Here is a 26,996-nt window from a genome sequence, read left to right as displayed (position 1 = left end):
TTTGTTTGAGACATAATGATAGAAGGTCAATGGTTTCTTGTTTTAAAATTGGATTCACTCTATAATAATCTAATAATTCTTTTACTAAAGTAACAGAATGCTGTTTGCGTTGTCTGGTAAAGTTATGTTTATTTAGACTGAATTTTTGGTGAAAGTTACAATGGTTCAGGATGACACAAATTAGCTGTTCTAATAACTTCACTGATGGTGCAGTGACAAACGAAACTACTGGTCTAATTGGATAATTTTGTTTGTACAGTTATTATGTTTTTTTCTGACTTTTACGATCAAATTATATTCAAGTAACACTTTGTTGTGAGGTTTTAACTGGACATTTCACAAAACCGTAACACGTGTCTCGCTATATTATAGCTCCCTCAGGCATTTTCATACAAAAATGTTTTTTTTATCAAAATTTCTGGAAAAAAATAACTTCAAAAAGTTACCACTGAAGGGTCTAATTAGTCAGTACCTGATATTCATAAATTTTGCCGACAATTTGAATAATCAATGAAAAAATTGGACAAGTTTGCTTTCTTGAGACGATTACATTTCGAAAAGTAATTCCTTTTCGTTTTCAATAGCCAAAAAATTCACTTCTCTAAACGAAAACAGGTATATTTTCTTTGACAAACGTCAAAAAGTTGAAATGTCCACATGTCATATTCGAAAGTCATGACATCTGGACTAATTGAGCTCTCCAGTTAGCTTTATTTATTATAAAGAATATGGAAGATGAAAACCTGAAAAAATTGTCAAAACACCTTGACTTTCACAAATGTCTTGAAAGAAGAGGTGTATTTATATTCAATTCCACAATTATGATCAATTACTGTAGTATAAGTACGAAAATTATCAAATAACACTTTTTTATTTAGAGATGGAGAAGTAGACCTTTCTTCGTCATAACAGAAAACAATTGAATATGAGAATTTCCATTGGAATATTTTTTATTACTGAATTGAAAAACAAGTTAGTCCTATAGTTTTGAATCACTCTATAGTAAACAAGTGGCAGTACTCTCGGTATACCTTCTTTACTTCGATTTTGGAAGATGATTGAAATGATATGTTTCAGTTCCAACTGAAGGACGAATTATTCACGCAAGATGAGGGACTACCAATGAAATCTTCACTTTCACCGGTTATAGCCAATATATATATATCATTGAAGAGGCCCACATGAAGCCCCGAGTTTGGTTGAGATACGTGGACGGCACCTTCATAATATGGAATCATGGAAATGCAGAACTAGACATCTTCCTGAAGCACATCAACAACGTGAGTTTTTTCATCACTTTTATGAGGAGAAGGAAGTCTACAACGGATTGCCATTCTTAGATGTATTGGTGAAGAGGACCGGCACGAAATGGGAAACATCTGTGTATCGAAAACCCACTCACACAGGATAGTATCTGAACCAGGAATCCAACCACCTTCAATCGAGTAAGAGAGAAATCATCAAGACTCTACTAGCCCGTACTTCCGGGCTCTGCAATACAAAGGAAGGTCTCGAAAGGAAAATAGGCATCATCGAAAATGACCTTCAACGAAATGGTTACTCTAAAGTGATGCTGGAAAAGGCTATAGCTAGATGACAGCAAGAGCTCCACAAGGAAGAGAAGTCACCATAACTAGTGCTAGCACTTCTCTACATCAAAGTATTGTCGGAAAGGATAAGAAGGATTTGGTCGAAGTATAACATCAGAAACTGCTTCAGATCTGGAAACACTATCTGTAGCAGCCTCACAAAAACCAGGCCACAAAACGAGAACTGCGATTCCAAGAATTGCATTTACCAGATACCCTGCGAGTGTGGAGAATTGAAAGTTCGTATTGCCGAGCATAAGAAACACACACAGCTAGGAGAAACTAGCAAATCGAGAATAGCAGAGCACGTTTGGACTCATCATCATAACATAAAGTGGGCTCAAGCTGAAGTCATCCACAAGGAAAAACACTGGTTTAGGAGAAAATTCAAAGAAGCCGCATATATACAACAACGCATTTAGCCAAGCTAGCATAGAGATACGGAACATATGGAAACCTCTAATCAAGTGGAACACGACCAACTCCCGCCAAACGGTCAGCTTCCGCTAAAACCAATTAAGCGGAGAAAGGGAAGAGGGGATACGTGAAAGCACTCGAGAGTCAGATTTCGAGTGCTTTCGAGTCCACTCGAGTCCACTCCCCTTAGTCATGAATCCATTTGTCTTTCTGACCTTAATCAGCTGAAAGGGCAAGGGAGCTGGGCTCCAACCTGAGTGAACTGAAGACGATTGGTTAGTTAGAATAAGTCCAGTTATCACCCGCAGACGATTGTGGATACTAACAATCGAAACGTCGTGAAGTAACTTGGTTTGCAATCTTTTAGTTTTCAATTCTTTTTAATAATTTTTCAATTTTCATCTCGTGTTAATATTTCATTTTGTTTTTTATTTTTTGGTTGTTCCTTCTATTTTATATCATTGTAATTTCAGTTTTTTTGATTAGTATATAATTGTTATTTTTCAGCTTATCTTTTTTAATTTTTTCACAGATTCTTTCAGGTATTAGACAATGGAAGTCCGAACTAATGAAATGCATGATTGAAATGAAATAGCATTCAAATATATTGTCTTATCCTTGACAAATGAAAAAAATTAGGTCTGAAGAATAACATTTAATGAAAACAAAAAAGTTCTTACATTATTCACTAAAATATATAAACAACTTCTTCTAGCAGAAATAACGCAAGGGGAGAGTTCAATCTTAGAGTTCTACTTCAACTCCTTCCATGATCAGACCCGGCAATATTTCCACAGAAACTGGTTTACTGATTATAGGTTCTTCCTTCAAGTTACCGTTGGTAAGAGCCTTTGCTTTATCTCCCTTCTCTTGATCTTGAGTTAGAGAGAATCTACGTACTGCTTGCATAGTATTCTTCAGAGATTCTCTCTTGAAGTTAGTCTTTCTCAACATCCCTTGGAAGTTGAAAGGTGGGTCGTCCTCAGAAGTATTGCTTTCTCTTCGAGCAATGCTTCTCAGTTCAGCTATTGGATCAACAGAGTGTTTTGGTTTAATACTGACAGGAGTAGCTTTGATGTAGTCAAAATCTTTGTTAGCAGGGGCGGAGTTGATGGTAAAATTTTCCTGGTTTGCTTTCTTCTTGTAAGTATCAGTTTTTCGAAGATTAACATTCGGAAATGGAGATTTTTCTGATTGAAATTTACTCTTTCCTTTGAAACTGTCCTTCTTCATCACATTTTTATTTTTTTGATCGGAAGTGACTGGTACTGTAGAAATGTTTCCTTTAACAGCCACATTGAAAAGATCTTTAGTTTCCTTAGTTCCTTCTTCTGAATCCACTGGACTTGTGAGCGACGCCATTTCCTCTTCAGGATCTCTCGAGTAGTTTATGTTGGATAAACCTTTACTGTCCACCTCATCTTCCGAATCATCTTCTTTTGTGAGGGATTTGGAGTCTCTCCATCGATAAGGAGTATCCCATGACTCTTCCTTATCAGCAAAACTTCTGTAATGAATAAAAATATCACTTCTCGTTGAAAGATATAGAATATGGGTATGACATAGAAATATATAGAATATCTTTTGTGGAAATGGTTTTCAGAATGTGAATATAAACTTTGAGAATGAAGAAAAAAAGGAAATTATAGTTATAATTACATGACGGTAGATTACAATGAAAATTAATGCAACTCATCTCACTTAAAATCTTATCTAATATACCTTACATGTCGGAGATTTGGGAAGTGAAAACAATAATGAACCTCTTGTTGATTTTGCTAATTCTGAAAAATGTTTGAGGAAAAATAGAAGATTCTCACGATAGAAAAAGTTTTTGCTTTTCTCAAATGAAAGTCCTTACTATTTTCAAAAACCACACAAAGTTTATACGTGACAGAGACAATTATGCAATTGTGCTAATGTTTTTTCACAAACATCAATGTTTCTGATAGTTTCAATGCAAATGAACCAAAGTTTCCTGATATGAGTTTGCTGCAGGAAAATCTTATCACAGCAGTAGTTAACTCAACTTCAGATGAATTTGGACCGTCCCAGAATATGTTTTTAACAAGATTGTATACCAGATCATTATGCTCAAATGAAAGCAATGAGGTATTCTATAGTTCAAGAATTTGATGTAGATGTAAATCTATTCATATGATAAAATTGTAACTGGTTCATAAAAAAATACACCAATTTAAAAATTAATACCAAACATTTGTTGGAGAAAATACTATTAAAGTACAGTTCAGATGATTCAACTGAAACTTTTGTTAACGAAAGGGGAGTTACAAATAATAGATAGTTAGTGAATGAAATGCTGAACCTTTGGAAAATACAAATACCCACCCCAAGTGTCTGAGAAAGTCACATACGTTCGACGAATCATAGAAAGGTATATCCTCCAAGATGAATTGTTTCTTCAGAACGGAGCTCTTCATCTCTCCCAACCAGGATGATGCATTTGCCTTTATATCAACATCTTCCAAGTCGATGTCTTCTTGGATTTCTTCTAAACTATGAACATAATTCATGTTGTATAGATGTACCTGAAATTTTGAATATTACCAGTGTGTCTTGAAGATTTTGAAGTGTCTTTGAAATTGATTTCGAAATTCAGAATTATGTTTTCAAATGAGTTTTCTACTTTACCAACTCACCTGTTGCGATAGATTAAAAAAATCCTGTAATTTCATACCCCTGTATCGCATCAGTACATAAAATAAACTTTTATTTTTCCATCTCATCGCAAAAGGCCTGATGAATTTAATATCCGCTTCTGTTAATTGCTCATAAAGTTCCAAACATTCTTTGCGTTTAGTTTTCTTTTTATAAGCTGAAATTAAAAAATATTCAGAATTCCTTCATGACATTTGCCACTGTAGGTTTTGGCAATGTTGTTTGGCATTGTTATTTTCAGTTTTTCACTCCTCCACCCTTTGAAGGTTGCCAACTCGACTTTGAAAAAGTTGAAAATACCCCTTGAGATACCTAGTTATTTTGGATAACAACTAGGAAAATATTATAGAAACAGTTCGTGAATAACAAGGAAATTCAGAAACGGAATGAATCAGTATTTATTTTCTCCTGTTTCTATGATAATGTCATGGTCTATATTGATTGTTACGTGAGCCTTTTGAATATACTCAGTTGAAATGAATATAAACGTTCAACAAACATGAATCAATTGAGATACTTATAATATGTGCAATTCTTATTTCGTTTATATTTTGTTCATACAGTGTGTGAATAAATCCATTATTTTAGTTACAGTAGATATTTCAACAAATTAACAAATTTAACGTACATTAATGGAAAAATTCTACTCCTACCTTCGACCCCCGTCGAATGACGGGTACAACCTCCAATTTTTTTAATGGAAAGTATAGGCTTGTGATATATCGTTTGAAAGGTATCTTCATTCTCTATTCAAAAATGTTATCGCTTTCAAGTTTATTACAACAATTGAGAAAATAAAAAATCATGTGGTTACCGAAATTCGATGAAATACACTCAAAAGTTATTGCAATATACTCAGAACTCATTTCATATTGAGGTATTGATAATGGGAAAGTAAGCAAAAATCATAGCAATGTTCTTTTTAGATGGTATCCTTTAAAAACTGTAAATAATTTCCGTGGCAACGTTAGTTTAAAACGCTTTGTCAAACTAGTTTTGTATGTTACAACATTAGTTGAAAGTATTTTAAATCAAGTTCAAAGTTCTTTAACTTCAAGTCTGACAAATGGATAGATTAACGGAAATGCATGAAATAACAGTTTTACAAATGATTGGTTATAGTGATAAAACCCGAACAAAACAGGAAGTCGCTCACCTATTTCATCAGAAATTTCCTAATTTACCGTGCATATAATAATAATAATAATAATAGGTCATCTTAGGCCAATATCTCAAGGAACAATAAGTAAAATAGAGAAGCTTGGTCATGTGTGGCAGATAGAAAAGCAGCTGCCAATGCAATGAGTGATGAACTCACATTAGATGTGATGCTTCAGTTTCATGAATACCTATATACATCGAGTGGACAGGCGTCCACTACATTCAATGTTAGCCATATATCGATAATAAACATATTAAAATAAAATAAAATGCATCCCTATAAAATGATACCTACTCAGGAGCTCATGGAAGGCAATTTTGATAGAAGAACTTATTTTTGTGAGCAAATGATGGACATGTGGGATAACAATGCGTTATGTTTTCTGATGAGTGTACTTTGTCTCTTAACGGTCACGCTAATCGGCAAAATTCGCACTACTGGTCAACGGAAAATCCTCACTGGATGACTGGGTGAGAGAAGAACCGCAATACCCTCAAAAGGTTAATGTTCGGGCAGGGATTGTGGGAAACCATACGCTTGCGATTACGTCGGTCACGCCTGATATGTTAAATAATGTTAGAAGACAATTTTATTTGAGATTAGGATGTTGCCAAGACGTTCGCGGTGAGCATTTTAAACATCTACTTCGTTAACATTCATAGTTATATTTCGTATTCTATATTTCATTACGTTTTGTATCACATTTTAGTTCTTGGGTATATTTTATCTCAATTGTTGCAATAAACTTGAAAGCTATAACATGAAGAGACCTTTCAATCGCTATATCGCAAACATATACTTCTCATTTAAAAAATCAGGGTTGTGCCTGTTATTCGAAGGGGGTTGACGGTAGAGGTGGTATTTTTACGTTGTAGAATGTCAAATTATAATTTTCATTTGACGTGTTTCGGGATTTATTCCATTTGGCTTTTATACACTGTATGTTTTCAAAAAAGTCACAGAAAAAGATAAAGGATATGTATCATGGCACACTTTGTTAAATAATATTTCATTTCTTCCAAACTCAGTAAAACAAAATATCAGACACTAATATGTTGTTTCGAAGATACAACCATCAACCATTTCGTTATTCGAAAAATCGATCATAAGTACTGTTGAGTAGGTTTCGTTTCATTGAAAATTTCTTTCAACCACCTCGTGGGCGAACTCACCTTTTTGTATAATTTCCGCCGCTTCATCTTCTGTCATTACACTGCTTCTTCTTCGTTTTTTGATTTCTTCGACTGAAATAAAAAATCTATTCAATTCGAAGCTAATCAGAGACGACTGAAAATTTCTTACTGCATTCCTTTTGTTCTTCTTTGACTTGTTTGGCGAGTCTACAGTGCACAAGGAATCCTCGAAGAATACTTTGAATTTTGATGATTTTCTTCACTTGGGTTTCATAAAGTCGTGAGAGGAATTCTTCGTTGTGATACTTCAAAAATACTTTGGTCCTGCCCAAAGCCCATCCTTCCATTTTTAGTCGAATCAGTAACAATCTACAGTTGTCTCTTGTTATTTCTACGTTTTCGTCGAAATCGAATGCCAGAAATTTGTACCTGAAATCAAAATATTATGGATCGTGAAAATTATATGATCTAACATATGTTGATACGTTTTTTTGAAGGTGCTTGACAATGTTTCATGGTGCATTCCATTAGTTCGGACTTCCATTGTTTAATATGATATAAATTGATTTGAAATCCCTGAAAGGATCTATGAAAAATCGAAAAGATTAGCTGAAGAAATAACAATTATGAAATGAAATAAAATACACGAAACAATAAAAAAAATTGAATTAATAACACGAACATGAAAATTAAAAATTAAAAGATTCCAAGCCAAGTTACTTCACGACGTTTCGAGTGTTAGTATCCACAATCGATATCACCAGAAGACGATTTGACGTATACGTCCAATGTATTTGAGTAATACATTTTAATAATAGTTGATATTTGAGAGTTCATGGTTGCCTTTTATATTTGGGGATTGGAGAATAAAAACAAATATTAATCATCGAAAATCACTTTATTGTTTTTCAAAATATTCCCCATGAAGATCTATATACTTTTGCATACGTTTGAACCAATTGTCGAAGGACTTTTGCCACTCTGATTGAGATATCTCCAAAACATGCATTCTGAATGCAGCAACCGCATCTTCAGGTGTCGAAAAACGTTGACCACTCAGTTTTTTTACGTGCGAAAATGAAAAAGAGTCATTCGGTGCCAAGTCAGGACTCTACGGCGGATGACTCATCAAATCGACGTTTTGGGTGCTCAAAAATGCAGTTGTTTGAGCCGATGTGTGAGAGCTCGCATTATCGTGGTGAAGAGTGACCAGTCTTCAGCGGTTGGTTTTCCTGATTTCTTGGAAGACAACTGGCAAAAACATGGTTGTGTACCACTCAGAATTGACTGTTCTGCGTTGTCTAGTGGTACGGTTGCGACATGTCCAGTTTTTCCGACCATTTGCTTGGAACTGCTTCGTGTTGGATTTTGCTCGTCTTGGAACACCCATACAGTCGTATGGCTGTTAACTTTCGGGCTCATACGCGTAAATTCACGATTCATCACCTGTCACGATGTCATAGACGTGTTCCGAAGCACCCAGATCGTTTTTTGAGCATTTCTTTCGACCAATCGACACGAGCCTTTTTTTTGAGCGATTGACAAATTGTGCGGGATCCAACACGAACAAATTTTGTTGACAGTCAAATGTTTATGAAATATTGAATGTATGCTGGTCCCACTAATGCCTAGGTTATCTCAATCTCATAATAGATCACATGACGATCTTGCAATATCAGTTCGCGCACAGCATCAATGGTTTTCGGAACAACAACTGATTTTGGACGACCTTCACGAAATTGGAGTGAACTACGATCATGATTGAATTCACCATCCCATCGATAAACACTGGTCCTTGATGAGCTTCATCGCCAAAAATTGAATTGAGTTTATCCATGCACTGTTGCTGAGTTAATCCACGTCGAAAGTTGTAAAAAATAATCGTACGAAAATGTTCACGATTTAATTCCATTTTTGGGCTGAGGTGAATCTTTTAAGTTACTGTAAACAACACAAGTTGCGCGCGTATGTCAAAATGTTCTGAGTACGTATAAGATCAAAAATGTCCAACTTTACGATAGAGCTATCAGTTGCCAGATTGCAACACTAGGGTTGCCAAACTCAGAAACATAAAAGGCAACCCACCAGCCCGATAGTAAAGTATCAAAATCTGTAATTTTCAGGTGAAGAAGTTCCATGGACGGGTCAAAACAATGTTTCAAGGTAAAGTGCTAACCTTCTCAAAAACTCCGAAAACGATATTCTATGTGGATACCCCTGCTGCCTGGTCTTGGCTGTTTCCACTACCGCCATTGCTCTTATTTGCTGTTTAACAAGCTCTCTTCTGAAACTTCCTGGAGCTCCCTTCAAATCTGTCCGGATACACCTCACGAAATGAGTGTTTCCTGCTCCACTTCCAACTGACAACTCCTTGAGTAAGCTCAAACAAAGTGATCTGAAAACTGTACTTTGGGTGCGCATCTTCTTGATTTGGGAATATTGTCTGTCACTACTTATCTACAAAATAATAAACCCTCAGAAACTTTCTGTTTTGTTTTCGAAACTCATTTATAATTAACTCAAATATTGATCACAACACAACAAAGTTTTTGTTTCGGGGTTGAAATTAGATGATTTTAATGTATTTCCACGTGTTAAAACCGAAAGTGACCATAAAAATTATATATTAGCTCTTGTTTTCAAGATATAGTATCATTATATTATATATATGTATATTGCGTCATATTGCGAGAGTGGCTGAAAAATAAAAACCGGGCAATGGCTTTTGCAGTACCTATGGTTTGGCGTAAGCCTACCAATCATACAGACGACTGTTATTTCTGCTTAACTCCTCCCATTAAGCAAGGTTTATTTATGAAGGAAAGAGGAACGGTTAAATACCCTAATCTCCCATCTGCTCTTCGGCCTGTACCACACTCAGACAATTTGCCAGTCCCTTCTCCACCCCAAAACTATGAAATTTTAGAGGAAGGTGATGAAGACTGTTTAGAAGGAGCAACCCATCCTTCTACATCCTATGACCCTGATTTTGAGGTAAGCGATAGGTCTAGTGATCCGCACAGAATCAGTCAAGCAGAGTTGAGTGACCTTATAAGAGATCTTCGCTTGTCTAAGGAAAAGGCTGAGCTGTTAGGGTCAAGACTACAACAGTGGAATCTTCTAAAACATGATGTGAAAATATCTCAGTACAGACAGCGTCAAAAAGATTTGCTTCCTTTTTTTGAGAAAAAAGAAAACCTCGTAGTTTGTTCTGATGTTAATGGTTTGATGGACTGCTTGAATTTGGATCACACTCCATCTGAATGGAGACTGTTTATAGACTCTTCAAAACTAAGCTTAAAAGCTGTACTTCTGCATAATGGAAATCAGCTACCCTCTATTCCTATAGGTCATGCAGTTCACATGAAGGAAACGTATATAAATATGAAAACACTTCTCCAATCAATCAAATATGAACAACACAAGTGGCACATCTGTGGTGATCTGAAAGTCATTGCTATACTCCTAGGAATGCAATTAGGGTTCACTAAGTACTGTTGTTTTTTGTGTCTGTGGGACAGTCGGGATAGAAAATCTCACTATAAAAAAATGAACTGGCCTACACGAGACCTAAACCCTAATGAGAAAAATGTAGTTTACGAGCCTCTTGTAGATCCTAAGGATGTTCTCCTTCCCCCATTACATATTAAGTTGGGACTAATGAAAAACTTTGTGAAGGCCATGGACCAGGAAGGACAAGCTTTTAAGTACTTGAGAGCAAAGTTTCCCAGGTTGAGTGATGCTAAAGTCAAGGAAGGCATCTTTATTGGGCCTCAAATCCGTGAAATCGTAAATGATCCTGCTTTTGACATGATTTTAACAGGAAATGAAAAAAGAGCCTGGGAAGCCTTTAAGGGGGTTGTACATGGGTTTCTAGGTAACAAAAGAGATGATAACTTCACAGCATTGGTTAAAGAGCTTCTTCAAGTTTACCACCAACTTGGATGCAACATGTCCTTAAAAATTCATTTTCTTCACTCTCATCTTAATTTCTTCCCACAAAACTGTGGAGCTGTGAGTGACGAACATGGAGAAAGATTCCATCAAGACATTGCCTTAATGGAACAGAGATATCAGGGCCGTTGGAATGAAGCAATGCTTGCAGACTACTGCTGGTCTGTGTGTAGGGATGCTCCAGAAGTGTTTTATAAAAGACAAGCTAAACGACAGCGATCTTACAATGAATCGAATGGACTTAATTGAAATTTGGTGGTACAAACTTCTTTTATTTGTCAAAACACTAAGAATAATGTTTTTTTTTTATTAATTTTGTACTTAAAATATTCTAAAAGAAACATAACAATATTGTTTTATGTACTTTCACTTTTCACGTATAGTATAACTACTCTTCAAGATTAAGTACTGTGTATCTCAAAAACCAGAGCTAATAAAAATTTTTCATTGTTATTTTCGTTTTTATCACCCCAAAATTAGTAGAAATTGACTAATTCAGTGTAGGAAACATTCAAAAAATATTTTTTTGTTGTGTTGTGAATCTGATACTGAAAATGAACTGAATAAGCGGTTAATGAAATTAATTGTAAGCATTCCTTTTCTTAATCAACTCAAAATTGTAATGATGATATTCATAATAGGAAGTTACTACAAATGAGGCGGTTATGGAACTAATTGTTGGAATCCAAAAGTGCATGTCAAATCTTACCATTTTGGTTGATGAAACATGACTTTTAATGAATCTATTAATAGTTTTATTCTATTTTATACATCTTCAACGATACATTAATACTTTTATTCTATTTCATACATCTTCAACGATACACCTGCATTTTCACTCAGAATAATAATTTTGTTCCATTTGAAGGAAGAATGTGATTTGAATGACTGAAAATAAGACTAAAACTGAGTTGTCAGTACAGATGTCGACCACATATCTAGGTTCATCAAAAGAAGATTTTGATCATGACGCTAGTTGGGGTGATATCGAGAATTAAAAAATGGTATGACAAACGGAAATGAGCCTATGATATACCAGCGAAGAAAAAGTTGGATAAGGAATCAAAATAGTTCAATGAAGAATGACAGCAAAACTTAGGAGATAAGAGAAAAGCTGGACTGAAATTCAAATTTTATTATCAAATAAGAAGAATTGAAGGAATCAAGAAACAAGATATAGTATTATGAGAAAAAAGAATACATGAAAATATCGACCCTGAAAGTCATTGGTGCTAGGCTCAAACAACGGACTGTCTTTGAAGCTTCGTTCATCTGTGATATTCGAAGATTGAGTCTTCTATCGATCCTCTCGATGTCTTTTCCGCAAGAGAGAAGTGAAGAAAAAATATTGAAGGGTGCCCAAGGTAGGAGTGTGCAGACTGATGTACAGTAAATGGATCAAAGGATAAAAAGGGATTGACTTTTGTGTCAAAATTCACTTCGCACAAAATAACATCTGTGATAGATCATAACAAAATTTACCCCTCCAGTTGAAGATAATAATTGAAAGGCTAACTGACAATGATTTTTCATATTAACTTGAACAAAAACTAAAAATACCAAACTGTTTTTGAGATATATCACAAATAAGAAATTATTCATGACTACAATGAAATATATGGTTACTATTTGGTTGTTACAAAAGTTTTGTCAGTTTTGATATCATGTTATTTGTAACTCCATATCTCAATAAATATTTATTTTACTGTTTCTTGGTATATGCTGCACGATAGAGAAATGTGTACTCTATATATTAATGTTATTTATTTTCACCTCTTTCCACCTCACTATAATATGATGTCGTTAATCGACTTTCGATCGAATTTGTCTCTACGAATTTAAATTAAACCAAAGCGCTGCCAAAACAGCCCGAAAAATCAATCATCATTTGTTCGACGTTGGTTTGCGAAATTTAGTTTTAAAAATTGAACAAAAATTAAAAATACCAAACTGTTTTTTAGATATATCACAAATAAGAAATTATTCATGACTACAATGAAATATATGGTTACTATTTGGTTGTTACAAAAGTTTTGTCAGTTTTGATATCATGTTTTTTGTAGCTCCATATCTCAATAAATATTTATTTTACTGTTTCTTGGTATATGCTGCACGATAGAGAAATGTGTACTCTATATATTGATGCTATTTATTTTCACCTCTTTCCACCTCACTATATGATGTCGTTAATCGACTTTCGATCGAATTTTTCTCTACGAATTTAAATTGAACCAAAGCGCTGCCAAAACAGCCCGAAAAATCAATCATCATTTGTTCGACGTTGGTTTGCGAAATTTAGTTTTGAAAATTTCAGCCTCGAAGATGAGTTCTGAAGAGGTCGACCTACAGTAATCCAGGACTACCATTTGAGGATCCTGGTGGAGGGTGACCCATCACAAAAGATGCGTGTGATAAAGGAAGAACTGGGCGTCAGCTCCTATGCTGAAAAAATGATCATGGTTACTTGGCGCCCAACGTGGGGCAAAATATGTAACTTAGTCGGGGCTACTTTGAATGCCCAGGCTAGTCAGTAGAGAACGGTGTGAGTTCTTTGGACAACTTTGCTAGTTTCTGATTTTTAATGTGTCAAGCAAGTAAAAATATGAATGTTGAATATTTGAACGGCTGGGCGCCAGCATTTTTTTATTTTATGATGGAAAAAAATACAAAATACCATCACGAAGATAGTAATGAAAACTCCCTTCTGTGATCAGGCGAGCAAGAAAATCATATATTCACAAAAATTAATACATATATTTACAAAAAAAAAAACAAAGATTGACCCTGTTAGTATGATGGTTTCACCTGTTCCATTCATAGATACATTAAATAATATTCACAACAATTACTCTTAGTTATACTACTCTTGTATTGATGCATCAATAGTTTATATAAAACAATTTAACCTTGAATTCAGGAGTCAACATGTATAAGCAAATAAATAATCTTATACAAAAAAAATTAACCTTGAAATCACCACTGAATATGTCTTAGGAAACAAAACAATGCTTTGTACAAAAAAATTACCACTAAAAAATTCACTAAATCATTTAAATTAGGAAATGGGATTATAACCTTAATTCACTTGAAGTCTGTAACCAATCTACAAAGATATAGATAATGAGGAGAGATTGGTTATATCTCGATCTATGAACCGGAGATTTGTTCAACCAAGAGACAGGTCCCTTGCTTGAATCCGAGTTCAGCGGCAGAGTGGAGCTTTCCGAACGATGAAGCAAAAATTTGGATTCAATAAAATAGAATGTAAAATAGATAGCTTGGGCTGAAATTCACTGTGATCACTATGAAATATTCAGATTTTTCAGAATCAGCATCATTACTTTCACATCCAAAAAAAACTCTAAGATATCGAGCTCTACCTTCTCAACTCTACCAGAGACTTCTCCCTTCCTTAAAAATTCCTCCTTCATCTTCTCTCCTTACCTATCTTCACGTTACTAGTGAACCAAAGATGGCTTATGCTAGGAGGAACACTTGCCAATACCGGTTACATGGAATTCATAGATGTCACATTTTATCGTATTATGAATACAATGAAATGACGATAACGGATATATCGTTACATGTCAAGTCCTCATTGTGCCCGTTCTAATGGCATGGTAGAATGCATGATTCAAACAATAAAAATATTTTGTGTAAATCTATTGAAGATAAACGGGACCCATTTCTTACGATATTGAATTGTAATATCACCCCAAAACAGGACATAACTTCTCCTAGCGAACTTCTCATGGGAAGAAAACTAAGATCTACGCTTCCAGTAGTTGAAAAAATATTGAAACCTCACTTCTCATTGGAAGGGGTGGGAAAGAAATTATATGAAAGACAAAATTTGCAAAAACTATATTATGATGTGAGAACTAAAAAATGCCCGAGCTTGATGTTTACCAACCTGTGATAGTTCAAAAATATATTAGAGGTTGGGAGCCCGAAATTATAATTAACAAATCAGGAAATGATGATTACAATGTTCTTACTAACGGAACGGAGTACAAAAGAAATAGACAATCATTCAGACCAACTGTTTTTCTCAAGCAGAATGAATATTTTCCCGAAACATATCAAGATGTACAAGATTCTATTCCAGGAATAAGTCAAGATAGTACAATGTGTTCTGGCAAATCAATGTCTGCCTCGAATTCAAGTTCCAGTCATTACCAAACGAGAAGGGGTAGATTCGTTAAGCCCCCACAAAGATTAAATTCATCTTGAAATACTTTTATATTGTATTCTTGTTTTATTTTGAAAGGGACGTGTAATGTATGTAGAAATATATACTTTGAGGACACGTTGGAAACGTTGGAAAATCAGTATATTTCATAGTCTCGATGTGAACACAGATCCTCTTAACCTGTTACAATAAATAACCTTATAGAAAAGTATCAGCCTCTTGATTCCATGAGAACCAATTTTCAATCAAAACAAAGAATATTACATGATTTACTATTTGAGAAAATCGACGAAATGTACTGAAAATTGTGTCAGCAGCAGCTGACACTGGTCAACAAAAAAAGTTCGATCCTATCCTTCAGCGGGTTTTACAAACCACCGTACAAAAATTGAACGAATTGAGCGTCGAAGTTCATCCTCATCCACCGTACTCTCCAGACCTCTCGCCAACCGACCACCATATTTCCAACCACTTCGATAACTTTCCCACCGATAGTACTTTCGCCAATCAGGGCCAGCCAAAAACGCCCTTTGTCAGCCTCATCGAATCCCGAGCACACAATTTTCATGCCGCCGGAATATTTTGACTTGTGTTACGTTGGCTAAAGTACACTGATTCAAACTGAACTTATTTTGATTGAATCGAATGAGTATTCACTGAGATATTACAGTTTAAGTTAGACTCTTAAAAATGCACAAAACTTTTAAAACAACTAATACTTTTCTGTTTGGCGATATTATGCTCTGAGTAGCTGAAGAAATTTATCAGTGGATCGGTTGTCATTTTCACCAAAATATTTGAACAAAAAAATAATTTTCAAACCTTTGGCGTGAAAGTATATTTTGACTTCTTGATTTCCTCGGGAGGCAAGATGACGTTTCCAGTGCCATCAAGTTTATTGGTGAACAATAAACTTATTATGGGGTTAGTGGAACCTCTCATGGTTTCTATGATTTCCTGAGGTAGAAAATCGCGATTCCTGTCGGGCATTTCCTTGCAACTGTAGGTAACTTTTCCCGTGAAATGTGTGACAGTGAAGCTGCTTTCATTATAAACTAGCACCTTCCTTTTGTCTTCGTTGTACATATTATCTAAAATATATGATAGAATTAAAGAAAATTATATTGTTGAAAAGATTACAGAATATTCTTTATGGAATACGAGGTAATTAATGAATTCCAGCTTCTGATCAATTTTGAAGAAAATATAAAATTGATAACATTTTCAGGAACTGACTAATTAGAATCACTGCATTTTGAATCTAATGCAAACATTATACATGTCGTTTCTTTTATCATGTAGTAACATTGTAAATTAAATGGGAAAAAAGATAACTGTGATTGGGAACAATACAATGGTCGAAGAAAATTTACGGGGACACTAGCCCTGCTTTTTTCCGTTTTTTTTTTCGAATGGAATTGTCATTTCGGAGAATATAAAAAAATGAAAAAGGAAACTGTTACTATATTCGAAGTGTACTATGACGATGTAATAATAAATATTCGATAAAACAATTCGTGTCAACATCGCCACCATCAACTTTTTTTTTTTAAAACGGATCTTTCTTTTTTATTACAGATATTAATGAAGCGATAAATTCACAATCCTAGGGTTTATCACATTTGATATTTTCATAGCGTTTCATTTGGAATAACCATCATCATTAGTGACAACAATCAAACAGAAAAATAATTTATTTCATCATGATCTTTTGGGAAAAATGAGAGTAATACGGAAAATCAAAGCTACACCTCTTTGTTGAATGCATATAAGTTGTCGGTCCAGACAATTTCTATGGCAATTTTCCATCATAAACGGTGTAATACTAATACATGCATATTCTATTGTCTGTTTGGGATGTTCTATATCTGTATTTGACGTAGGAAAAACTTTATCCTTTATGTATCTCCAGACGGGAAAAACCTACTTACTCCCTTACTATTGCTGCATTATGGGTAGGAGAGTCGTCCTGTTGAAAATATTTTATTTCATGGCGGATATTCAGTGGCAATTCATCTAAGTAACCATCGAATTCATTGAATATAAAATGAAGATACATTCCACTGTTCAAATGATCTGCGTGAAAGAAAAAGCCAAGGATGTTTGTTTCCACAATTCCCAACCAAACATTCATTCCGAACCTTTCTTGGAAATTGGTTTCCCTATGTAAATATTCATTTATATTATTTCAACTTCAATAGATATTTCTGTTAAAACAACAATTGTTGGTGAATTTTGATTCGTCCGTACATACTATTTTTGCACAAATATTTCCAATTTCCCTATTTCTACGTCTTAACCACTTCGCAAATCGAACTCTCCCTCCGTAATACCTTTCATTGAGGTGATGAACTTTGCGTATCCTGTAGCATTTATATTTGTTCTTTCTCAAAATAGTTCTGGTAGATTTTACAGTAATCCTCATTTCGTGGGCAATCTTGAGTAACATAATTTTTGTAACTGGCCAATCCTAAATTAAAAAAAAGTTGTTTCCACTGTGTAAATTTTTATGTGTTACCTAATATTTGCTCACTAATAACATTTTTTTGATTCCTTACACTTCCAGTAACCACATATTTTCTTGTTTTCTTTATATCAAATGCACCATAGTCCCTCAAATTTATTTTTAATCCTCTAAACATTTGGATGTTCGGAATACGACGATTCGGACATAGTTCATCATACATATTCTTTGCCAAAAGAGGATTTCTTTTTGATTTTGCATAATTGAATAGCCTATCAGTCCATCTTTGATATGTTTGATAGCGCATGATAACGCATTTATTTTCCCTGCCATAGAAACCAAGCAAACCCTACGTGTTCAAAATGGTAAATGAATTGAGATGCTATTTGATCATACCAAATTATACAACAATCGAATTTTGACCAAAAACTGATATTTTCGTTACTGCCAGGATTGAGAATTATAAAAATATTACGAATTATAATTGATTAGGGAGAAATAAGCCTTGAAGGAAGGATTACGGCAATACAAAAAATTCAAAACGAAAAAGTAGAATTTTCGTTGTGTTAGGATACCCCCCTGTCGAATTTATCGGATTGTCTGAATTATATTTTGAAGAAATCAAAACAATTCACAAACGAAATAACGAGGTAATGTAATTTAAAATTGTTGTCGCTGGTGATGGTAGTTGCTTTAAATGAAATGCTATAAAAATATTAAATGTGATATACCCTTGGATGGTGATTTTACTGCTTCATCAATATCTGAAATGAAGGCAGGTCTGTATTAAAACAAATGTTGGTGTCCATGTTGGCACGAAACGTATTATCGACTATTTATTATTACATTGTCATAGTAAACTTCGGATACAATAAAATTTCCTTTTTCTATTTACTGATATTCTCCGAAATAACAATTCAATTCGAAAAAAAACAAAAAACAGCATTTTTGGTTTTCCCCGTATAACTCGAGTAGGGCGAGAGTATCCATAAATTTTTTTCGACCATTGTATTGCTCCCGATGACAGTTACCTTTTTTCTCATTTTTTCATAATAATGTTATATTTTAGTGTAATGACCAAAGATTTTTAAATTTTTGACTTTCAATTTGATTTGTTACTCAAAACAAGTGTTTCACTCATTGAGAGTCAACGGTATTTGTTTGCAACTCTGTGTTACCTTTATATTTTTGAATTGAAAGATTTTTATTACATTATATTTTAGTGTAATAATTAGAGATTTTCAAATTTTGACTTTCAATTTGATTTGTTACTCAAAAGAAGTGTTTCACTTTTTGATTGTCAACGGTATTTGTTTGCAATTCTGTGTTATCATTATATCTGTAATATTTTGTTATGCAAATATTATTATTATTATTCAATCGTCTTTTTATCTGTAACGGTTTAGAATGTAGCAATGTTACCACATGTTAAAAGAAACGGTCTATAGATCATAAATATTTTGTTGGTTTTGTGATCACTCACCTAGGATATATCGCCCGCTGTGTCCTTTTTTAGAGGCATCATCTAATAGAGACAAAACTCCTTCTGGTTTTCCCAATAATTCATTCAATGTATCCTTGTTATTATAGTACGAGAAGTAGGTGAATTCTATATCTTCGCTCTGCAGATCCTGTAACTCCCAAGCGAACACTCTTTGAAGAAAGTGATAATGAAGTTGTTCATTCAAAGCATTGACAAGAAGTTGTGAGAATCCATTCTGCTTGAAACATTCGAATCCAAAATAATCCAAAATTTTTATTGTGTACCGTACACCACTAAAAATTAAACGAATGTTATATTCAAAAAAAATCATTGTCATCGTTAAACTCATTATGTGTACAGAAAAAAACTCTTGTAATAAAAAAGCCGTAATACATTGATATTTACCAATTTTTAAAACTGAATTTCACTGTTGTCAATTTTACATTCAATTTTCATTTCAAGTCAAAACTTAAATTACAAAGTGATACAAATGAAAGTTCGCTTTGGTCCCCTGTTCATAGACGGGGATAAACGCCTTTCCACTTACGAAAAATTTTGGGAAACATGACAAGAAGCTGTAATTATCTGCTGTACAAACCTTCCGGTGAGAAGTCGATAGCATTCGCATATGAATCACGGAGAAAAGAAAAGAAATAGATACATGAAACATAGATATTATATAGTCTTAGAAGAACTAATGAAAGTTACGGCTACCTCAGCAAGCTTGTATTGTAGCTAGGTCCAAGATACGTTAAAAATGTTTGATTATGCGTGGAACTGCATCGTGGAACAGTCATGGCCTTAACTGAACTGTTACGAGTATTGAAAGCATGCTGAACGAATTGATTGATAGGTATTTAGGCACTTTCTTCTTTGGATTCCGAAAATGTCAATTTTTCTCCTCGATCTAGAATTTTCCGTTAGAAAAATCGAAACATTGTGTTAAGTTAAGATAACTGGTTATATGTGGAAGGGACACTCCGCTTGGTCACTCTCAGGATTTGACTGGGAAGAGAACTTAATGTGATACATAATTAAAAAGGTGAAACATTTTATGGGGAGTTCATCCATGTTACTATTTACAACGTGAGTTTTCATTTTGGCTTCCTTTTGCTGAAGAATTTCAACTGCCTGTCTTCTTCGCAGCATTACTGGATAAATGCCATCTGGTTCCTCCGACCTATAATGTAGGGATGAGTTTTTCTACTACTGTACTTTTCAGAGTTTGAATTTCTCCGTTGTTAGATGTGTAATTTATGACCCTGAAAAGTGCACTCAAAGAAAGTCACTTATAGTTTCTCCTCGGTATTTGTCTTAGATTATTAATTAAGACTTTCGCTAACACCGTAGCTTCATCGGTAGTAATTGTACACATACTAGTCTACATTTCTTATATGTATACAACAGTAGCAGTTACCTCTCTCAGTTTATAATCTCAATTTTTGGGCAGCAGGTAAATTTTGAATATGAATCATTCTTGGCTTGATGAAAGAAGGTTTAACATTGGTGAGTGGTTAACGTCTTGTTGGTTATTCAATGGGGATTTAAGATATTTGCCCGAATTGATTTCCAGAGACTCCAGCAGGTTCAATTTATGTCCACTATATTTTTTATGGAGTATGCCGTAGGAAATGTTGAAATCGTGATTGTTCAAATTATCTTAAGAATAATTGAGGCTAGTCTTTCCTTAGCTATACGGTAAGTTTATGGACTGATACCTATCAAAAAACAACTACTCCGCGGACTAATACCACGAAGGACGTTGGATTATATCCGCCGGAATTGGAACACACTTGAAGATCGGTTTCGGGCTATTTGGCCACTCGTCATTGCAAGTTAGTGTCCATCATCAACATGAAGTCGATGATTTCAGATAATCGAATTCCTTTCAGAGTATCTATCATACTTCGAACAAAGCTGAAGCGAACGACAAACAATATATACGTCATCGCCCCTTTCGCCAGTTGACGAGATACTTACCAAGCGCATATCCCAATAGGCCCAAATCCTTGTATAAACAAATAAATTTCACCTATAGTAAGTGGGCATACTGGAAGACTGGCTTTTAATCAAATCATTTGAAGTAAAAATTCGAAAGATTTACCAGAAAAAAAAAGTTTATCGGGCTCAAAACCTCCCGAGATCTCCAAAAACAAACTAAACATTTCTGAAGAGGTGAAATACCTTGGTACTATTCTCGACAGGAAGCTAACATAGAACTCTCACCTACAGAGTAGAGCAAAAGAGCTTATGTGGCTTATGAACAAGGTCGGAGGACAGTGGGACGCGCCAGTGTAGATCCAGGGACCTCACTCCGTGAGGAGTCATGAGAACGACACCAACTGCGATAATGGAATTGATCACTAATCTGAACCCTCTGGACCTGTACGTTAAGGAGGTTGCGTTAATGACCATGTTACGATTGCGCACGGCTGGTGTGAGGGTAGAAATTGGTCAATTGAGGATGAGCCTATGGCGAGAAGCGTTTACTGCGCAACCTCTGCTGCAGGCAGCCAGTGATGCAATTGAACCCAGGTTTGTGTTTAATAAACCCTACAAAATCCAAATAAAACTGAACACAGAATCAGACGCAAATGGGAAAAATACCAGCGTGGTTCACACAGAACTGGCTGGTACCTCAATCGCCACAAAAGAAATAACCAGGAAAGGAATTTCTGGCAAAAACATAACAATCTGCAATGATAGTAGACACTAGAGTGCCACCAAGATTTAGCCAAAGGCTCGGCGGATAACAACATTATCCTGAGGTGGGTTAGAGGACACGACAGGAGTGAAGGTGATCGCATTGTCAAAGCTTTAGCCAAGGAAGTGGCTGGACTGAGAATTTCAGGACCCAGTGGCACCTATGGCCTGATGACTCCGACAATTGCGAAACTAGCCAAACGTTACACCCATGCTCAATTCCCAAAGAGATGGGACGGAATCAAAGGATGCAATCTTGCCAGGATCACCCTGGGCGACCCTGTGAAGCTGGCGCCGAAGAAATATCTGGCGGTGACCAGGAAAAATCTACGCTACAGTAGGATTTCTAACTGGCCACTGTCAACTAAGGAAACACCTCCATAATATGGGGCTAGTAGACACAACTCTATGCAGGATGTGAGAACAGAAAGATGAAATTGTCAGGCATGTCCTATGTGAGTGTCCGTAGTTATCGTCAATGAGAGAGTGTGTGTTCGGCAAGTCTTGGCCTACACCTGATGATATAAAGGAGATGTCTTCCAGTGACCTGTCCACCTTCCTGGAGAGGGCAGGATGGACGATGACCTAGGAGGACGACTCCTCGAGAGGATGTACAATGGATCACATATTGCCTAAGTGATGTGGGCCTATACTCACTCTCCCTACTCTACAGATAGGGATACAGAACTTCAGTGAAGAATCTTGCACTTACACCTGGCGTATATAATTCAACGCCCTTCGTGGTATCAGCTATGAGTCTTTTATTTTTCCGCAGTTTAGATATCTCCTAGAACTTTAAATTTTAAAAGCAACTTCATTTGATCCGACCAAAAGATGAAGAAATTAATATTTCGAGTAAAACAATAGACAGATGGAACTGTGTATGAATCCTGTGTTTTTTGTCTTTATGAATGATTAACGGAAAAACAAATTTTTTAAACAGATTTTAAACAGATGATTTCGTTCGAATGGCAGGTTTATCGAGTTATCAGAACTTGATATGTTTCGAAATGTTCATTCAATATACACGCAATGTCATCAATAGGCCGTCATCACCAGTCAGCTGACCATTCAACTTCTTTTAGATTGAAATAATATTTGTTTTCAGTTTTCCATTATTGGAATATGGAAGTTATTGATAACCAAAACATTTAGTCAAATCTTCGAGTACACTTTCTCAAAAATGTTGGTTTTCCATCGTTTCCTAGCTTCATTTCATCAAAAATCGAAATATCGGTGTAAATCTACTGAAAAATTTACTCACAATATTGCCTTTCCAAACGACATTTTATCGTTGATAGTTTCCAAAACATAATCCACTAGTCTAGCATAAAGTGTATTCGCGAGAACATCTCTGGCTTCACAGGCTTCCCTGCAGGAGTTTCTTCTTCGTATGGCGTCACCATCTTTCAACAAACAGTAGTTGGTTAAAGCCCAACGAATTTTCTTGTTTTCGATTTTCACCAAGTCCGCAAAATCGTCAACAACCTCTCTATTCACCAACACTGCCGACAGATCTTCATTTTCTGCAAACTCTGCCTCTCCGATAATGAGGATGGCTGCAATGGTTGAGTGAATCATGGAGATTTGTTCTTCCGTGAATTCCAGATCATTGAGGTAAGTGGCGATTTTAGAATATTTGTAGACATTGATATCGATTTCTTCTTTGTGATTTTTATCTTTTGAGTTATCGGAAACTCTTAGGTAACGATACGCTCTCTTGGAGTTCAGTTTGAATCTTTTGTGTTTTCCAGCTGCTACAATTCCGTCATAGAGGTAATAAAATATGTGGAAGTTTCCCTGATTCCTGCAACAAAATTTTGCATATCGGATATATTTTAATGAATTCGAAGGTCTCGAAAGTTTCAACGAATGGATAATATATTTCATCATCTGGCATTGAATTTTTTTATTATATCAGATCAGTTCTTTAGCTCCCGCTGAATGTGGAACCAAGTTAACAAGTATGTTACATATAAAAATGAAAAAAGTTATCAAATTGTAACAATAAATTAAATGAGGGTCGATATAGTTTTAATAATCGGTATAAACAGGGTGTAACATAAGTACGTGGAAATATTCAAGTGACGTATTCCTGAGACAATTTTAAGAAAAAAAGTCTGTATGAACTTTATGTCCGAAAATGCTTCGCTTCGGAGACACGGGGTGTTGAAATTGAATTTTTTTGTTCGCTTTTTGAAAATAGTCCTTGCAAAAAACAAGTTATTTGAACGAAATTCGGTAACCGGGGTTTTTTTGACGTGAGAAATCAAAATTTCGTATTAATTCTCATGTAACATCTAGAGGGCGCTGCGTACGCTGTCATTATTTATTTGAAATTACCCTAACTTTTTTGACAGTGAACTTTTGATACTTTTCATGAAAAAACCTAATTTCCACATCTTTTCCAAGTAAAAAGGATACACCTTCTTAACAACGCTGGAGGTAATCGCTCTCCTAGCTCCTAGCTCCTAGGGCGCTAAGTGAAGTTGCTGAGAACGTTACAAAAACTAAGTAGGTGGATCTCGTCAAAATAAATAACTTTTTCCTATAAAATGATTAACGAAGAATGATTCGTTTTAGAAATACAGATTGTTATAAATTTCCAAAACATGGTAGGTTTTTGTCATAAGTTTTTTGGAATTTTAGTTATTTTCATCAAACTTTATACGCAGTATACCCGTACAGACTTCTTCTATACTGAGCATTATCGAACTGCTTATTCAATCCAAATAAAAAAATTTTTGTCAGGTTTAATTATTCGATTAGAAAGTGCTACATTTCGAGGTTTGCAAAAAAAAACAATTCGGAGAAGTACTATGTTATTCATTAGGAAAATGAGCATATAAAAATTGAACGAGACAACTATTACAACAACTGTTCAAAGTGACGACACCCAACAGTAATACAAGCTTCTGCTCTCCTCATCAAAGAATTCCGCACCCATTGAAAAATGCCCGGAGTATTTCTTATCGTTTCGCAGCAAGCTATGATGCGAACCCTCAACATTTCCTCGTTTTTAATGGGGCTAGCATAAACTAGTGATTTTTGTCCCCAAAAAAAAATTGACGGAATTGAGGTTTGGTGACCTCGGGGGCATGTTCAGTGCCTCCTCTTCCTATCCATCTTTGGGGATATGCTACATCTAAAAAATTTCTTGCTATCACACTGAAATGAGCAGGAGCTCCATCGTGCATAAAACAAGAGTGATTTCGGAGACCAATGGGAACATCTTCCATAAGTTGGGAAAGCTCGTGTTCCAAAAAATGTAGGTAAGCATCTCCATTCGAACGTAAGGGGAGAAAATAGGGCCCAATTTAATTATCCCCAATTATGCCTACCCATACATTAAAAGAGAATCTGTCTTGGAAATGAGTTTGCGTTATCGCAACTGGGTTATCTTCCGCCTTGATGTGGTTGTTATGGAAGTTCATGATACCATTTCTTGAAAAATTAGCCTCATCTGTGAAGAAGACTTTCGATAAAATTTGCGGATGTTGTTCGACTTTTCTTTGAAGCCATTGAGCAAATTCGATACGTGGTTGGATATCACGTAGCCTAAGTACCTGGACACGCTAAATATGATAAGGATATAATTGCTGTTCCTTTAAAATTCTGTAAACTGTCATGTGATTCACATTTGAAGTTTGACTAATTTTTCTTGTACTTGTCTCTGGATGTTCACTAATTTCTTTGAGAATGGCCTCCTCCAGTTCTACAGTTCTTGTAGTCCGTGGCTGTCCTACTACAGAATTTGTTTCAAAGCTTCCAAATTTGGAAAGTCGCCGGAAAAGATTCGCAAATGTCGCTGCACAAGGAGTCACGCGATGGGTATACCTTTCCTGATAGATGCGTCTGGCCTCGCTTGAATTTTTATCAGCCAAGCCGTATGAAAAAACCATTTCAGCATTCGTGAAGTCGGACATGGTACCAAAAAATCACGTTATGCACTCCGAACTGTGAATTTCTCAATTAATAGTTGAATGCGAACTTCTATTTTTATAAACAAACTTTCATAGCCTACTCGATTTAATAAACTCAATTTGCAAGCGGAGAGTGACAAAAATTATTGAAATCGAATTTGGCTATAAAGTAATATGCATCGATATAGAAAATTGTAAATATCTCGAAAACGATCACCTCCAGCGTTGTTTAGGAGGTGTACCTTTCATACTTGGAAAAGGTGTGGAAATTAGGTTTTTTCATGAAAATTCCCAAAAGTTTACTATCAAAAAAGTTAGGACAATTTGAAATACATAATGACAGCGTACGCAGTGCCCTCTAGATGTTACATGAAAATTAATACTAAATTATGATTTACCACGTCAAAAAAACCCCGGGTACCAAATTTCGTGTAACTAACTAATTTTTTGCAAGAGTTATTTTCAAAAAGCGAACAAAAAAATTTAATTTCAACACCCCGTATCTCCGAAACGAAGCATTTTCGGACATAAGTTTATATAGACTTTTTTTCTTGAAATTGTCTCAGGAATGCGTCACTTGAATATTTTAACGTACTTATGTCACATCCTGTATTGTAATGATTGAAAATAAAACAAATAATACTTACAAATCTTTGCTGGATACCCTACACTTTTCTAAACAATGCCCCTTGAAATTGACACATGTGAGTTTTCCTGTCTTTCCATACGAAACGTCTGTCTTGAAAACAGCCCTTGTTGAGTAGGGGTTGAAAGGGGTTGACGCGTGAATGAGAGAATGGGCTAGTTTCAAAGCGTTCTTCATTCTCTCAGAACCAATGCTGGAGTTCTCACCCAAGAAAAACAGATGGTCGATCAAATGAAGATAATTAGATGTTTTTCCTGACCCGGTTTCTCCGGAAAGAACAATTTGTTGGGGCGTCATATGATGCTGAGCATTTTGATATGCTGTATCTGCTATTTGGTAGATGTGGGGGGCATTATCGGATCTTGATTTCGAGTGGTATTTCGAATGAAACTGAAAATGATGAAGTTATAATAAATTTGAATTCTGATTTAAAAAATGGTTTGAAGAAGAACAATAATAAACCCATTGAAACTAAAAAATATCATTTGCGAATATTTATAGCCTAACTTTCCGTAACAAAAAATATAACATAAGCTCTAATGACTAATAGCCAACGTCTCTTAGTCATTGGATCTCAGATATTGATTCAAAACACACAAACGAGTATTCTTGAATGAATATTTGAATAAAATAATCTGAATTCACTTGAAT

At 35.2% G+C, this 26,996-nt stretch overlaps 1 protein-coding gene across 3 annotated transcripts in view; it reads right to left on the bottom strand.

Annotated features, from left to right (window-relative positions):
* Positions 1–2,587: 2,587 nt before the first annotated feature.
* Positions 2,588–26,996, bottom strand: part of ninaC (STKc_myosinIII_N_like and MYSc_Myo21 domain-containing protein ninaC) — a 53,009-nt gene continuing 28,600 nt past the window's right edge. For 2 of the 3 annotated variants that reach the window (XM_074169528.1, XM_074169527.1), the window contains exons 8-17: positions 26,347–26,735; positions 23,041–23,583; positions 19,074–19,366; positions 15,949–16,217; positions 9,157–9,437; positions 7,150–7,409; positions 7,020–7,091; positions 4,667–4,842; positions 4,356–4,555; positions 2,588–3,513 (exon numbers count right to left, since the gene is read on the bottom strand). In XM_074169528.1, coding sequence (XP_074025629.1) covers positions 2,751–3,513; positions 4,356–4,555; positions 4,667–4,842; positions 7,020–7,091; positions 7,150–7,409; positions 9,157–9,437; positions 15,949–16,217; positions 19,074–19,366; positions 23,041–23,583; positions 26,347–26,735 — 3,246 coding nt within the window. In that variant the 3' untranslated portion in view covers positions 2,588–2,750. The remainder of the gene's footprint in view (positions 3,514–4,355; positions 4,556–4,666; positions 4,843–7,019; positions 7,092–7,149; positions 7,410–9,156; positions 9,438–15,948; positions 16,218–19,073; positions 19,367–23,040; positions 23,584–26,346; positions 26,736–26,996) is intronic. The other variant, XM_074169530.1, reaches the window with a different exon arrangement.

This window comes from Leptinotarsa decemlineata, unplaced genomic scaffold (assembly GCF_025532065.1).
Source record: "Leptinotarsa decemlineata unplaced genomic scaffold, Ldec_3_MD MMD2_P_RNA_scaffold_5, whole genome shotgun sequence".
NCBI lineage: Eukaryota > Metazoa > Arthropoda > Insecta > Coleoptera > Chrysomelidae > Leptinotarsa > Leptinotarsa decemlineata.
This window is presented reverse-complemented; position numbering and strand designations above follow the sequence as displayed.